General features: G+C 46.6%; 1 protein-coding gene across 4 annotated transcripts in view; it reads left to right on the top strand.

Annotated features, from left to right (window-relative positions):
• The window catches only part of Npas3 (neuronal PAS domain protein 3), an 817,920-nt gene extending 805,507 nt beyond the window's left edge, over positions 1-12,413 (top strand). For 3 of the 4 annotated variants that reach the window (XM_026781883.1, XM_026781890.1, XM_026781886.1), the window contains 3 exons: positions 3,756-3,903; positions 7,189-7,313; positions 8,106-12,413. In XM_026781883.1, the coding sequence (XP_026637684.1) occupies positions 3,756-3,903; positions 7,189-7,313; positions 8,106-9,451 (1,619 nt within the window). In that variant the 3' untranslated portion in view covers positions 9,452-12,413. The remainder of the gene's footprint in view (positions 1-3,755; positions 3,904-7,188; positions 7,314-8,105) is intronic. The other variant, XM_013347258.2, reaches the window with a different exon arrangement.
• The last annotated feature ends 4,417 nt before the right edge of the window (positions 12,414-16,830 follow it).

Genomic DNA, 16,830 nt, shown 5'->3' with positions numbered 1-16,830 from the left:
AGGGAGGGAGGAGGAAGAAAGAAGGAAGAAAGAAGGAAGAAAGAGCAGAAAAAAATCTAAGAAAAGGCCATTGAAATTCTCTGTGATTTTAAAACAAAAACTAATACTTCACCATATACCCTTAAAAGACATAACTCTAAAGATGTTTTGATGTGATCGTCAATTCAACCCAAGAATCTTAATGGCAGAATGTAAACTTTAGAACAAGGCACAGGGATGATGCCAGGTCGTGTGTCAGCAGTACTCAGCCTGTATCTCAAAGATGTGATAAAAGAAAAAAAAAACCTTAATCCACGTGTTTTTCCTTTCCCTCTGCTTGTTTCTTGTTTCAGCATGTGCTGTGAACATACCCTGGGGCTCACTGGCTTGATGAGAAGTCTTTGTCTTGCTTTTAAGACAGGGTTTCTCTGTATAGGCCTCTCTGTCTGTCCTGTAACTTGCTCTGTAGACCAGGCTGACCTCGAACTCACAGAGATCCACCTGTTTGCCTCCCAAGAGCTGGGATTAAAGGCGTGTGCCACCACTGCCAAGCTAGTTAACTGCTTTTAAGGATTATCATATCGGCCAAGTTATATTGTACTTATTTCTGGGTTTCTCCTTTGTGAAGAGAACTAACCTACATATCCCTTCATTTCCCCCTACTGTTGAAACCTACGGCTCAAAAATAACATCAGCAGCTCCTAGATAGCAGAGAATCAAGAGAGGGTTTTTTTTCTTGTATTTTTCAAGTTCTCTAATTTATTACACGCTAAAAATCTCTTTCAAACTGGTACCAACGTGGCTTTTCTTCTTGAGCTGATTAGGACCACATGAGCTCAGGAAAAGCTGTCAGATCCTGCCTCTGGCACAGCTGGAATGATCCAACTGATTTGCTAGTATGGGTTTTTTTTTCCCCAAGAAATAAGCTTCATCCCAAAGTTATAAATTTATATGCTGTGAGAAGATGTGAGCAAAAAGTATTCCTGATTCAGACAAAGAAGACATAGCGGCGGCGCCTTTGATGTGAACTCTAAAACAAAAGCAACTTGGGCAACACTTTGGTCAACCTTCATTCTCTCTGTCTTCTCTGAATTCCAACGACACATGAAGGTCTCACTCATTCAGAAAACACCAATCTACAAGTCATGATTGAAGACCATGTGAAGATGCTGGCCCTTGGAAGATTCTGTTTGTTAAAGACTAGCCCAGGGCAGAGTTGGGACCCAGAGAATGCCTGTCTTCAGCTGTGCCCCAGCGCCTCTGCAACCCACTCCTTGGCATTCACCACAGTGGCCCAAGGGCAGTCACAGCGCTCCCTGGCTCCAAGAGAAGGAAACCCTTGCTTCCCGGTCCCTACCAGGCCTCCTACACATCAAAACTCACCTCTCTGCCTCGTTTTCATTCAGGGTTTCTGTCTCGGCTGAGCATTCCCAAGCCTGCTTTAATGTACTCATGAATCCTAATACATGTGTATTTACCATCTTACCAAATGCCCTTCAGCAGACCAAGCCATCATACCCCATCTTAAAAAGATGGCCTCAGACGTGCTCTTTGCCTCAGCAACCCTTCTTAGGCCCTTATCTGGTAACTGACTGGGAGGCGGGCGTTTTAAGGAAGAAAAGGTCTTTCAGTCGCCGGTTACATTTGAACTTGATCTCCAATTTCCTTCTTCACTAGCCCCTTTCAGTCCTCTCTGGATTTGGGGTTTTCTGTTTGTTTGTTGCCTGTTCTGCTCCAGTTTGGCCCAGAGTCCCCTTCCCCCCACACACACCAGACCGTGCCAGCCTAACCTGCTGATTCAACAATTTTTTTCATGTGATTCTTCAAAAAGATTTCTTAGTCTTTTGGTCTTTGTTCAAAATTACTAAAACCGTGAGGAAGTCTTCTTTATTCCGGTTACAAAGCATATAGAATTATATCACCAACCAGATTGGAGTGCGGTGGTTTCCTCTGTGAAGAATCGCATAAGCCTCTGTCCTCAATTAGTAGTTAACCAGGCTGAGAGGATCTGAATAAAGGCAGACCGTGCTGTATGCGACAGTGGCTTGACAGGAGAGGAGAGAGCCGTGTGGTACGCCCGGCACCTCACTGCTCTCTGCCTCCGCTAGTCTGGGAAGCCATGCATGCAGAAGAGCAGAACTTAAAGGCCCCAACAAAAGGAGCACACAGTGCTACGTGTAGAGGCTCGCCACCAAGGGAAGGTGACAGTCCCCGGCCCTCCAGAGCCCTGCACGGTGAGGCAGCTTTAGAACAAAACTTGCCACCGTGTGAGGCATTCATCAAGGCTTTTTCAAGCAACAGCGTAGACATAATTATTAAGTTTTACAGCCGTCCGTTTAGCATATTGTGAGGGGGGAGGAGAGGGAAGAGTACAGAAAAGCACGGAAGCCTGTCTGCTTATAGACACAGTCCGTGGAGGTTTGATTTGTGACCACTTCCAGAGGCAGGAAGAGTTTCAACAGCCCGAAACCTTGTTCTTTTCCAAAGTGATTCCCTTTCCCCATCCACATCCCCCCCCCAAAAAAAAATCAAAATGTACTTCATGAAACTATTGTATATGAAGCACTTATTAGCCGTAATTAAATGGACAATATGAATTTACTACGTCTTTAGGACTCTGGCTTGTTCTGGTTTAGAGCAAGATGATTAATGCAAATACATATTACTTGAGATAACCATTTAGCAGCTAATTTAGCCAAATTTATTACAGCAGTTTGGGGCTTCTCATTTTAGCAGACGGAGACAAGGACATGCCAAAAGTGGGTCATGTAGACGAGTGCGCACTGCCCTCTAGTGGCTGGCAGGCTGGTGCGCTGGGGGGGGGGGCGGTGAGCAGCGGTCTTGGAGTCCTAAGGGCAGAGCCTTACCTGCAGACTCTGGAACCCTTCCCATCCGGAGCACTTTATTTCGGGGATGATTTACTGCAGTTTCCCCTTTTAGTAGCTCAGGAGAACACAGATACAAATCAAAGCTGTTTCAACTTGGCAAGATTCTGGTTAAAGTGTCGTTTTTAACATCTGCCTTTTACAGTGGGCAGTTAAAGGCACCAACCGGTTCACGTGACTGAACGTTTTCACTTGGTCCTCGTTTTGCACCGTATTTCAGTGGCTGCGTGGGATTGTCACTCTGTTTGGCTCAAGTCAAGTCAAGAGCCAGTGTCTCTCTCTGAATGGCTGGGGGATTTATTTTGTTCTAACCTTCTGCCCATCTCACCAGTTTACCCCGGCTGACCAATGTAAATTTAGTTCATCCAAGGACTATAAATTCTGTAAGACAAGATCAAAAAGAACAGATGGCTAAGGACACGGGTTGATATTGCTCAGGCTGAAGGGGAATGATCAAAGACAGAGGGGGTTAGGCATCTTCAGAACCATTCAAATATCCAGAATCTCAAAGAGGGCAACTCGAAGCTATGCATAAATCATACCCAGATTTGCCTTCCTTACCGTCTGATGCTAAACCTACTGACGATATCCACACCACATTAGGTGTGCTCTGAGCCAAAAAGATTAGTGGTCCTTTTATTCCTCCTTTCACACCATGGCTGCCCAGAAGGGAATAGAGGCTCACTACAAATGCCAGGAACCCTAGCTGGGCAGCTGCCGCTCCAGTGAGAAGCTGACTTCATTTGTGCTAATGGCATCTTAAGTCAGGCATACCCTGGACTCCCCTGGATTTGGTCTGAGGTTGGGCAGAGATGAAAACCGTTCTGTAACAATCTTAATACTATGCCTTCTGTTTTGTTTTCTCCCGCCCCCCACTTTACCCTACCCCAGTGCTGAATAAGGGTCAGTGTGTGACGAAGTACTATCGCTGGATGCAGAAAAATGGAGGCTACATCTGGATACAGTCAAGTGCCACCATAGCGATCAATGCTAAGAACGCGAATGAGAAGAACATCATTTGGGTGAATTATCTTCTCAGGTATCTTTCCTGTTTCGTTTCTCTCTCGGTTATAAACTGGTTAACAGCTGAAACATCACGGGTGCCATCTTTTCTCGGGACGTGGGCAGTCTGCTCTCCTTCCCCCAAAATTCAAAGAAATGGGAGAAGATCAAAGCCCAGGAAATCTTGAGTTGCCAGTCTTTGGAGAGCTCTAGAGAAACTGGCATCCTTTCCTGGTCCATGTCCCACCCAGGAAAGATGCCTGCAGCTGCAGTCTAGACAGGAAGCATCTCCCTAGCTCCTACAGAGCCTTTGCCTCTGCACTCCAGCCCCTGGGAAGGTAAGCAAGAGGATCCTTGCAGGAAATTCCAGCCCCTCAGCCTTCTGCATACCGTCTTGCTCTCTGGGCACTCAAATTTTGGTAAGCAAGATTAACGATTTTGCCAGAACACTGTCAGTCTCAGTGCAAAATAATAATGATTATGGTAATAATAATAAGAATAATCTCTTTTTGCTTGCCACTCTATGCACTTAGACAAGTTTTATGCTCTTAAAATTTATATCCATGGCAGTCCAAATTCAGCTGCTTCCTGGACACTGGTGTAAGGTACCCTTTCTTTCTCTTTCCCTGTGTCTATTCTGTGGGATTCTGACAATCTGGACAGTTTTGAGTTTGAGGACAAGCGTTCTGGAAAGTTCGCTACCAGTCCTGTCACGAAGCTAGCGCAACGTTTGGCATGCCTCCCACCCACTACCATCATTAGTCTTTGGTCTCTTGTCCTAAAGGCACCAAGCAGGATCCATGTGTGCTTGAGTAGGGAAACTTCCAGTAGTGCTAATGGTGGACGCTGATGCCCTTTGGCTGATATTTCGACCAAGACTACCTGAGTCCCACTTTTCTTAGAGACAGCCAAATGGAGCTGAAGTCTTAGCCAGCTTGGCTCATCGGCACACAGGCTCTTCGGTGTTTCCCACACTTTGACCTTTGACTGGAGGCATGAACGTGTTTGCTGCCCACCGCATATCAATCAGACACTAATGATTATTGCTCTGGAGAGAGGGCCTTAATGGATCCCACTTACAAGAGTTTTCATTTATCTACTTTTCTTTTTCCTTTTTTGACCTCTTTAATTCTCTCTAAGTGTGTGTGTGTGTGTGTGTGTGTGTGTGTGTGTGTGTAGTGTGTTTTGTGCGGCTTTCTGCAAAGCTTGATAATCACTAGGACTGTCCCCTGTGTTTGTGATACTATCATGGGTCCTGGGGTCTGACATCAAGGGGTCCTTTTAAGTCATCCCACAAAACGGTCACTATTTCTACTACAAAAAACCATGAAAGTTCCTGTGAGAAACAGAAAATTGAACAAGATCCCATGCACAGATGCTCTTTTGCCAGGCAAATGTGGTGGTGTGGCTGTGAGGAGTTAAACACTGGTAAACATTCCCAAAGGCTAGACAGTGTCTGTCCACCATGTTGGTGCACTGAAGGCCTCTGAGATCATCTATATGTTTGGTATTCAAATTCTGTGGGATTTATTGACCTGTTATTATTTATTTCCTTGGCAAGATTGGTTATTTTATTTATTTATTGGTTACTGTTTACTTTAGACTACCTCATTAGCCACATGACTCCCCATGCTGCCTGCAGTGGCAAAAGTAGCAAGGAATAGAAGATACTGGTTCACCACCATTAATCTAGTCTAGGGTCGATGAGGACCAGTCCATAAGTGCCTGTTGTTCTATCTCCCCGAGTTTCATACGAGAGGAAGAAAGCCACTTGGGCATGAAAGGCCAGCCTGCAGGCTTCAGAGCCTTGGTCTCATGCGTGGTAGATCTTTTACAGATGACCTGAAGACCTACCCTGAGATCACTAGTAACTGTCCAGGAACTGGAGACCATTGATCATGGAGACCTCATGGCACCAGGACTACAGGAAGCCAATGCCAGTGGGCTTAGACAAACCCAGTTCACAAGGCAGCCACCCATAGGTGCCACTCTGAAGGCTGGCGATCTAGGAAGAAAATCATTCCTGGGCACAAGAAAAACTCCTAAATTGGCTTTTCTTTCCCACCTTCTTAGCCAAAAGTGATTATTCTTTCCTAAGCAATACTCCACTTCTGGGCCCTATCCAGGCTCGCCTTCCGCTATTGAGAGCACTGCCCATTTCCTGGGAGCACGGACTGGAATTCCACACTCAGGCTGCGAGTGCCAAGTCTGCCTTCCCACCATTAGTCTCATCTGATTAGCTAGAAAAACCCTGGTGCTCTTAAAGCTAATTCACACTAAGGAGTAAATGCCTGATAATCCATCTTAGCGAATTAACCCTCCCAGGGATGTTTGCAGTTTTTAGAGTGGTCGGAAACAGTGGCTTCTTAATGTGGGGGATTCAGAAGCATATGAGCCCACAATCATCTGTCGTCACCGCCTTGGCCAGCCATGCCCAAGACAGACGAGGCACTTCCCATTTGGAGACAAGATGCTTCCCTTGTGCCTTGAGGTTATGGTCAGAAGCCTCTACTGATGATAAGTGTGGCCGCCTGGGATCAGCTTTTCCAGAAGATGGCTAACTCAAACTGACCAAACATTTCACTTCCAGGAGAGGCTCATTTCCAGATTAAAAGCAAAATAAGCATAAAGCACACTTGTGTACATGGGTTTAGCTCCATTCTGTTAGGGCCTCTCCCACCGCAATCAGAGCCCCAGCTAACAAGCCACAGGTGTACTCCGCATGAGCAGATGAAACTGTGATTGTAATGGGTGTGCTGACAGTTCGGGAGCCTCGCATCCCAAGATGCACCTGTGCATCTGACAGATCGTTAAGCACTGAGGGCCTGCCGCCAGCCCGCCCCCTCACCCCCAACTTTCCCCCCCCCCCCATAGCACTGGACCCATCGGAACAGCTGAGAAGTTGCACCAAGGGGCCAGGCAATTGTACTGAGGCAATGAACTCATTAAAAGCACAGAAGATGGTAGGACACACCAGGTGGTGTGGGAATGAATCGCTGAGATTTCCTCTCATTGGCCCAGCCCCCAGGTGTTATGCCAGGAGGAGCATCAAGCCGCATGGTTCTCTGGCCCCCAGTGGTACCTGATTATTTAAAAGCTTTTTAACGGCTTTCATGCAGCATTTGGGGTATTCAATCATTGTGGCAGGGCGCACCTGTACCCTGGCACGCACAATCCAAGTTTCTGCGAGAAGTCTCGTGAGGAGCTCAGAAGTAACTTCCTGGTTAGTCCTCTAAACTTCCCCAACTTCAGGAGCCTTAGGGCAAGGAAGTTCAGGAGGTGACGAATGCCTGCCCTCCTGATGGCAGTCTCCTTCCCACAGCAATCCTGAGTACAAGGACACACCCATGGACATCGCGCAGCTCCCGCACTTGCCAGAGAAGACTTCAGAATCCTCTGAGACATCCGACTCTGAATCAGACTCTAAAGACACCTCAGGTATAACAGGTATTACTTCTCCATGATCTACAGCTAAGGCCTGCCGGTCTAAACACAAGGGGTGGGTAGCAGCCAGAGGGCCATGTCAGAGGCCTAGCAGCTGGCCAAATTGGATGTATTCTGGTCACAGCTTGGGATGTGGGGCGCACTTTATGGTAGAGTTTGTTTTCCTGGTCCTTAAAATGTTTTGTCATCGCCACCCCCTCCCCTGTCTCTGCCTCTTATTAACATAGTAGTTAACAAAACCCCTTACTATCATGAGCTTATAGCTGAAGAAAGAGACAGACACAAATAAAAAGACAAGTCAAATAGGGAATGATAGCGTGGTGGGGAGGGGGGACCACAGATAGACTGTGGTTTTCGATAATGAATAGATGCTCATCGGTGGAAAGCACAAACCTCTCTAACAGTCACCTGGCGCTCCAGTGTCTTGTCTTCCATATCCCTAAACCATATTCCGGGTTAATCCGACTCCCTGGCTGTGTCCACAGGAGTTCCCACGCTTGCCTATGCCTAACAACCATCTGTTCACAGGCAGTATCTGACCTGGACGGACAGGGCAGGACCTGGGGGCGGTATTAGCGCCAAGTATAGGACTTTGTGTGTAGATGGCCTACCGGAAGGGGCGGGTACTGCTGGCCTATGGCCCGCCCCTTCCGCTAAACTTCAATCCCAGGCTTTCTCATTTTGTAGAAGGGTGCTTTTTCTCATGCTATGCCTGATGCTAAAATCTGCTGCCCTGCTAACACAGTGTCTTTTCTCCCCACTCATGCCCCCCTGCCACCTGCGGATCTCACGCAGAGGACAACGAGAACTCCAAGTCCGACGAGAAGGGCAATCAGTCCGAGAACAGCGAAGATCCAGAACCTGACCGCAAGAAGTCAGGCAGCGCCTGTGACAACGACATGAACTGCAACGACGATGGCCACAGCTCCAGCAACCCAGACAGCCGCGACAGCGACGACAGCTTCGAGCATTCGGACTTTGAGCACCCCAAGGCAGCCGAGGATGGCTTCGGCGCGCTGGGCCCCATGCAGATCAAGGTGGAGCGCTACGTGGAGAGCGAGGCAGACCTGCGGCTGCAGCCCTGCGAGTCGCTCACGTCGGATAGCGCCAAGGACTCGGACAGCGCGGGCGAGGCAGGCGCACAGGCGTCCAGCAAGCACCAGAAACGCAAGCGGCGGCGGAAAAGGCAGAAGGGCGGCAGCGCCAGTCGCCGGCGCCTGTCCAGCACGTCCAGCCCGGGCCTGGACGCCGGCCTGGTGGAGCCACCGCGGCTGCTGTCATCACCGCACAGCGCCTCGGTGCTCAAGATCAAGACAGAGATCGCCGAACCCATCAACTTCGACAACGACAGCAGCATCTGGAACTACCCGCCCAATCGGGAGATCTCCAGGAATGAGTCCCCGTACAGCATGACCAAACCCCCCAACTCGGAGCACTTCCCGTCCCCTCAGGGCCAGGGTGGCAGTGGTGGCGGCAGCAGCAGCGTGGGAGCACTGCACGTGGCCATCCCCGACTCAGTCCTCACCCCACCAGGCGCCGATGGCGGGGCTGGCCGCAAGACTCAGTTCAGCAGCTCGGCCCCAGTGGCCTCCGACCCCCTGTCGCCCCCACTCTCGGCATCCCCTCGGGAAAAGCACCCCGGGGGCGGGGCAGGAGCCAGCGGAGGTGGCCCTGGTGCGTCCAACTCCTTGCTGTACACTGGGGACCTGGAGGCCCTGCAGAGGTTGCAAGCGGGCAACGTTGTGCTTCCTCTTGTACACCGGGTGACAGGGACCCTGGCGGCCACCAGCACGGCCGCGCAGAGGGTCTACACCACAGGTACCATCCGCTACGCGCCTGCTGAGGTGACCCTGGCCATGCAGGGCAACCTGCTACCCAACGCGCATGCTGTTAACTTCGTGGACGTTAACAGCCCCGGCTTTGGCCTCGACCCCAAGACACCCATGGAGATGCTCTACCACCACGTGCACCGGCTCAACATGTCAGGACCATTTGGCGGCGCCGTGAGCGCAGCCAGCCTCACACAGATGCCCGGTGGCAATGTGTTCACCACGGCTGAGGGACTCTTCTCCACGCTGCCCTTCCCGGTCTACAGCAACGGTATCCATGCGGCACAGACTCTGGAGCGCAAGGAGGATTGAGCGGGGCCCCACTCCGAGGCATCGTCGGCATTTTTTTTTAGACCTTTCATTCTAGCACTTTGAATTCGAGCAGGTCAGCGTCTTCTTGCAACACGGCGGCCCCTTCCACCCCTCTCTTTCTTTCACTGGACTTATTCTTTCTTGTAAAGACATGTTTATTTTTTTGCCTTCAGAGGGTCAGATGACCGGTTGCCTGTCATTTTGTCTTCTAAGATGTGTGTTGGGTTGTTTGGCTTTCCTTTGCATCTTTATTAAGATGTCTTTATGTGTATATGCCTCTGCCATAGAATACTCAGTCTTGTGGTCAAGAGATTTCTCAAGTGACAACCATTGGGTTTTCTTCCTAAAGATCTTGATATGATCAAGATGGAAAGAGACAAGCATAAATGATTGTGCCCTGTTGACTAAGTCAAATGAAATGGGGTGGCTGTTTTTTGATTTCCCTGTCCCTAATTCCTTTGAAAATAGGGGAATAGTATTTTAGAATTTTATGCAGAATTTAATTCTTTTTATGATTAAGATTTTAAGATTTTCTTACTTGCACATAAAAATAATTTGGGTTCTTAAACTTAATTTCTGGCCTGTGACTAGAATGTTTAAAAAAAAAGTTGGACTAAGTGGTAATTACTGAGACATTAACTTAATTTCTAAAACCATGGTGCTATCATTTATTAATCTGTAATGTCTTCATACAAAATGCAGCTCCCGGGCTGGGTTTTGGAAAAGAAACTGTGTCCTGTCTTAGTCTGGAGCTCCCGTTGCTACAGTCTCCTTGGTTAGTTAAGACAAAGCCCTCATTAGCATTTGCTGCAGGACTTACTTTTACCTCCCAGCTAACAAACATAGCCTCACTTTCAATTTAAGGGGTCAGTAAAGCTCTGTTAAAGGGGGGCTTTGGACAACTCGGACTGACTTGAGGAGCAGTCTGAGCACATACTGCCTTTCGTTGAGCTTTTCTCTGTCCTTGCTCAGTCTAACGGAGACTGGTTCGCAACTTCAGTAGCACTTCAGAGTGGAAGAAGAAAACGGAGAAATATTTAACATGGTTTTTGTTTGGGATTTCTTGGGGCTAATTTGATGGAATTTATTTCCCTTTGGTTCTTATTTCTGAGTTGAAGCCAACACGTTTTTAAAACTAAAGAATTGGTTAATGAGCTTCAGACAGATAACTGCAACTGAAAACTGCACATTCAATGAAAAAAAGAAAAAGAAAAAAAAGAAGAAAAAATAGCCTATTTTGTCTTTGTTGCCAGAAATCAGTGTGGTGTCAAACACTCCAAATGACTGTCCAGTATAGATTCTTCTCCCGCTTCCTTTTTGGCAGCTGTGTGTTAAGGCATCTAATACCAGGTGTGAGAACTGTAACGTGTGCAATGTGTCGTGTCCTTGGCTGTGGGTCCCATTGCAGTTTCGGTGTGTGTTCCTATATGCAGTATATGCTAAGCTAATGTAGTCGTTTCGTCCACTGTCTTCTCTGTGCTCTGTCTCTAGTGGAGTGGCGCAGTCCCATTCCTGCAGTCCTAGTGGATCAGTGACTCTTGGGGGTTAGTGGTTTCTCGTGGTGGCCTTTCCCTGTGCTGTCACCTATACTGCTTCTACTGTCCGCGCGTCCTGCTTTCCTTAGCCGCGTCTTGTATATTCCCCTTGCTTTCCCTGTCTTTCCCGCTGGTCTCCCCCTTCCCTCCCCTGCTTCCCTTCTCAGATACCCCTGATCTATTTCATTCTCAGCCATTAAAAAGAAAAAAAAGAAAAAAAAAGAGACTCTTAACTAGCTCAAGGTTAATGGAGCCATTTTTCCCACAACGGAATTCTGGGTGTGACGCTCCTGGAGTGCTACCCAGAGCACTGAAGAGTAATGCTCAGATATAGTAAATAAATCGATGCCATACAGCCTCAGTGTTAACATTCCCAGAGTCCCTTGTGCTCTACAGTTAAGCAGGGGGTGCTTTTCTTTGGTTTCCTTTCAAGTTGGCTGATGGAGCAGTATATAAAGCAATTACCAGTGAGACAGAAAATGATTTCAAAGGCCAACCAACATTTTTTTAAGCAAAATGGGAGGGGTTAATGGGATATAGAATTGTCATATATATTTGTTTATTCGTGCAATGCTAATATAGTAACTCAGCTGTCCTCTGAATTATCACCGTGCTGAGTGGATTCCTGTAGAACTTTTGATTCCGTGAGTTGGGCCCAAGCCATGGTGGAATAAAGACAGAAGGAGTTAAATGCCACAAATCTTAGCACTGAGCTTCCTTGGACGACGTCAGTCAGTTTAGAAGATGAGAAGAGCCGATGCAGAAATTTAAAGATTAGTTTTGGAAGCCGTACTCTAGCTATCGAACAATCAAGGGAATGCACCTATGAGCTACAAAGAACAGCTAGACAGCTGGGTGTTTTTTCTTTTATAAATGTTTCTGTGTTGTGTCAAAATGATTTCTGGTGATTTAAAACTAACAGATAATCACAGCTGCTGTCGAAATCCATAGTGTTTAAAATTACAAAATGAAAAAAAAAACCACTCCATTACCTGTGAAGATTGTGTCTGTGTTTTTAACTCTTTCTTGTACAAATATATGAAAACTTTTATGACGAGACTGGTGCCACGTAGCTGAATAATGGGGAGAGGGATATTCTGTTCGTCAAGCCCTTAGCAGTGTTACCAACTCTACAGTCTCTCTATGAAAATAATTAAAACGTTACAAAGCGACAGCTATGCTACCTTTGTTTTGTGTGAAGCTAACCGGACTTAACTTCCTGAGTGCCTGGCTTATTTTGAAACATTTTTTTTCATTGACCATTGATAATGCTGCAAATCAGAAATGTACATACTTCATTTACAACAGGGTTCTTTTTATACTTTTGTAGATTCTCATACATGTCACATACATGGTTGTCTTTATGTAACTTAATTTTTTTCATCCGCAGGTGCCATTCTCATAATAAACTTCTCTTGGATTTGTTACTATCTGGCATCATTTCTTTTACATGGAATCATCCCGACTAATGAATGCTGGTAGTATTTGTTTAAGCAGGTACCTTGGTCATTATTCTTTATTTTTAAAAAAAATGAAAAAGCTTTTCTTTCAAAAAAATGCATCCATATTTTTGTTAGTTTTGATGAAAAATATACGTGTAGCTTGTTTCCCAATGAGGCTGACAAGGCACAGATTACGATGCTAATCCAAATACTACACGGAACTTGCAACCATCCTGAATTCCCAGCTACCCCAACTCATTGTCATAGTGAGCATCTATTGTGCACGCGATCAACACTGAACAATGGGCCTGCGACATTAACCACTGTGGGAGAGCGCATTTGTTTCTTGGTTAATGCACACTAAGTGGTGACAGTTTTCATGCATTAATCATGGAAAATGCACTCTGTATTTTCATTTCTTATAATCTATAATGTATAACTGACTGTTTCATGCTTCCGCCCTCTCTCTATCCTCGATACCTACTTTGTGGACAGGCTGAGGAAGTCACGGTTGGGCTGTGTTATGGTGAAGTCAACATGTGGCCTGCTGTGTTTCAAAGCAGGTTATATGAAGGATTTTCTAAAGTGCCAGCTGTTATCTCAAAGGTAAGGATGAGGTGGGTCGGTAGGTAACTCTACATGCTATAGAAAAAGGAGACAAGTGGATTGAACTGGCAAAGGAGACAAACGTTTGCACAAAAACTACAGACGACAGTAACTATCACCTTCCTAGTTTTAAGTCTTGGGTGGCATTTGTCACATTGCCGGTAGCTGTTTTTATTTTTTTATTTTATTTTTTTATTTTATTTATTTATTAAGGATTTCTGCCTCCTCCCCACCACCACCTCCCATTTCCCTCCCCCTCCCCCAATCAAGTCCCCCTCCCTCATCAGCTCCCCCAAAGCCAGTACATGCAGTAGGATCAAAAACCCATTGCCATTGTTCTTGAGTTCTCAGTAGTCCTCATTGTCCGCTATGCTCAGCAAGTCCGGTTTTATCCCATGCTTTTTCAGACCCAGGCCAGCTGGCCTTGGTGAGTTCCCGATAAAACATCCCCATTGTCTCAGTGTGTGAGTGCACCCCTCGCGGTCCTGAGTTCCTTGCTCATGCTCTCTCACCTTCTGGACCTGATTTGGACCTTGAGGTTTGGAGTCCGGTGCCTCCAATGTGGGTCTCTGTCTCCTTTCATCGCCTGATGCAGGTTAATATTCAGGAGGATGCCTATATGTTTGTCTTTGGATTCACCTTCTTATTTAGCTTCTCTAGGATCGCGAATTATAAGCTCAATGTCCTTTATTTATGGCTAGAAACCAAATATGAGTGAGTACATCCCATGTTCCTCTTTTTGGGTCTGGCTTACCTCACTCAGGATAGTGTTTTCTATTTCCATCCATTTGTACGCAAAATTCAAGAAGTCCTTGTTTTTTACTGCTGAGTAATACTCTAATAAGGATAAGGAACCAGAGAGGGAAATCAGAGAAGCATCACCTTTCACGATAGCCACAAATAGCATAAAATATCTTGGGGTAACACTGACCAAGAAAGTGAAAGATCTATTTGACAAGAACTTTAAGTCTTTGAAGAAAGAAATTGAAGAGGACACCAGAAAATGGAAGGGCCAAGGTCTCCTCAAGACACAGGGACAGTTGTATTAGTGACAGCGGATGATGCCGGTGACCAGCCATGACACTCTACCTCTGAACATTCAGCCCTGTGACCCAGAAGTGGTAGCAGTGAGGGTTAATGTGGGCAAGCCAGACACGGTAGATGAGTTCAGATTCCCCCAGTCTGCAGCACTTCTGCAGGAAAAGTGGCAGAGATTCTAGATTCTTACCCTTAGCATCAAGTTCCCTGTCTCTTATACGTACCCATCAATGTTAGGTCACTAATGAAATAACTTCCCAGCCATAGAGGTGAGTGAACTCTAGGGTCATACCTCTGTCCATCCGAACGCTCTTCCACTTCCTCAGCCCCAGGGCTGGCAGCCCAGCCAGAGTCCCCAGCTCTGCACAAACGAAGAGGCTCTACTCTGCCAAACTGGTAGCATGTGAGTTTGTCAGCGCTCTAATTTATAGTTGATGGGCAGATTGGCAGGGGTGAGGGAGCTAAGGGGACAGACACCAGTTCCCTGTACTGCCTCAGGTCTTCCAGCTGATGATGACAAAATTCATTCAGCAATAAAAAGATAAAAGAAAAATTTTACACACAGTAACAGAAAAGCCAAAATGGAAGAACTGCACTTGGTCACGCTTGAAGAAGCTAGATTTAGTCCTCGTGGATGGTAATTGTTACCATCTTCCCCACTCCTAGACAAAGTCTATTTACACTGAGAATGTTTAATAAGCTAACAAGGAAGCAGTCTGGCCTGGGCACTACATTAAGGGATAATATATAATACCAAGCACAGAAAGTGGTCTATTCAAGCCAACACTCGTCTACAGATTCCAAACCATAGGAAGAGTAAGGGTGTTGGAAGACAAGGACAGACGGGAAGAACAGCTTTGCCAGCATCTTATGTCAGTGAAAAACACAAATTGTGTCAGGTAGCACAATTCCCAGAGACCACAAACGACAGGATCAGCAAACCTTTCTGCTACAGTAAGGCAAGTGGACACCACAGCCACCTTCCGTTCTCTTAGGTCTCCTAGGAAATCATTCGAAAGAAAGAAAATAAATTCCTCATGGACATGAACCATTGTCTGTTCAACTTCATGGCCTCCAAGAGCACTCAGGACTATGATTTTCAAATGCTATTGACTCTGTGAAGACCAGCTGAATGGTGGCCACAGGAGACAAGAAGACATGGCATGACCCATCACGGGGCAGAGAGTCTACTGAAAATATCCATGTTTGACAGGACAAGTTGAGTCTCGATCAAGAGAGGAAGTTCAAAATGGATAAAGCAATGTGTTCACCCATTCCTATATCATGGCTGACACAGAGTGGCCAGTCCTCTGAGAAATGTAGGATCGTCATCTGTGTGCCTACAATGTTGTCCTCTCTGTATCCAACGTCTTTGTAGATAGAGAGTGGTAGAATCCAAGCAGTTCCTGATGTGGTACAACATGACACTGTATCCTGTGGCCAGCTACAAAATAGATACTGAACTCAAAAGAAAGCTTGTTTTCAAAGCCTCCTAGATGAACAGGGCTATACAACAGGCCAGAGACGGGTAAGAATGGAGAGGGAGCTCCATTGTAGAATTCTAATGCTCAGGGTCTTTCTAGCTCGCTGTTGAAGAGTTACCATAAAAGGTTAGAGCTGAAATTCCTCCGGCTGTCAAACTGACTAAGTTTAAATGTTCTTCCATCTGCCTGGCTTTCAAAGATGCAAAGATGGATGTCAAGTTTTCAGGAGAGCTCTAGGCCGAAGACTAGCTCCCCTACGGAACTGGGGCTGAATTCTTGCCGACTCCAGTCACAGGCATCTCAGTATACCAGATTTCATCAACTCCCTTGTATAGGTTTCCTAGGACCACTTGATTGCCACATCCTCGGTGGCTTTCATGGCTCTTAGGGGCTAGATGGCAGGGGCAGCAAAGAAGACCTGAAACAGACCGGGCTCCATGCTTCTGGCTTTACCAGCAATCCTCAACAGTTCTTAGTTGATACACACACCACCTTAACCCCCATCTCCTGGGTGCCCTCGTATCTTCACATAGAATTCTCCTGTTATACCTTTCTCATCCAAGGACAACTGCTACACCCAGTGCAGCTCCACAGACAGACACATGGACACACAGAAAGCTGGGATGGGGTGATCTGGATTCTTAGCCGAGGAACCGTAGCACCTCAAAAGTGCAGCCTGTTTATTATATACAGCTGAGCAGAGGGGTGGGTTTATTCTGTACAGTTGCACCAGGAAGTGGGGTAATGACAGATAAACAAGGAGGTGGGATCTCCAGTGTAGAGCTGCATCAAGGAGGGGGCTTAGCTAGTCTCAGGAGAGGCAGTCTCTGGAGAGGAGCAGTCCTCAGGCCTCCCGGGAGAAAAAGCTTTGGTGAACATTTTCTGCACACACTGTTGACACTCATGTTCAGACCCCACAAGGATGGCTTTGCCATCCCTCTGAGCCCAAGGAGTCCAGGCTATGGAGTCCTTGATATGGCCACGCCCACGTCAACAGCCCAGTCACTCGGAACTTTATTTGCTTGGGAATTCCTCTGCTCTTTACAGATCTCGTTAGATTTACCAATCTCATTAGATTAAGAACCTTGTCTACTTCATTATAACCTCATCTGTACTAATTACAGCTACAACACCCAACTACACACACTGCACACACACACACACACACAACTACACACTGTGTGTGTAGGTGTGTGTGTGTGTGTGCAGTGTGTGTGTGTGTGTGTGTAAAGAAGATCGCATGTAGTGGTGCTGGGTTAACTTTAACTTTTTTT

Source organism: Microtus ochrogaster, chromosome 1 (genome assembly GCF_000317375.1).
Source record: "Microtus ochrogaster isolate Prairie Vole_2 chromosome 1, MicOch1.0, whole genome shotgun sequence".
Classification (NCBI taxonomy): Eukaryota; Metazoa; Chordata; class Mammalia; order Rodentia; family Cricetidae; genus Microtus; species Microtus ochrogaster.
The sequence above is the reverse complement of the archived record's forward strand: the minus strand, read 5'-3'. Positions and strand labels throughout refer to the sequence as shown.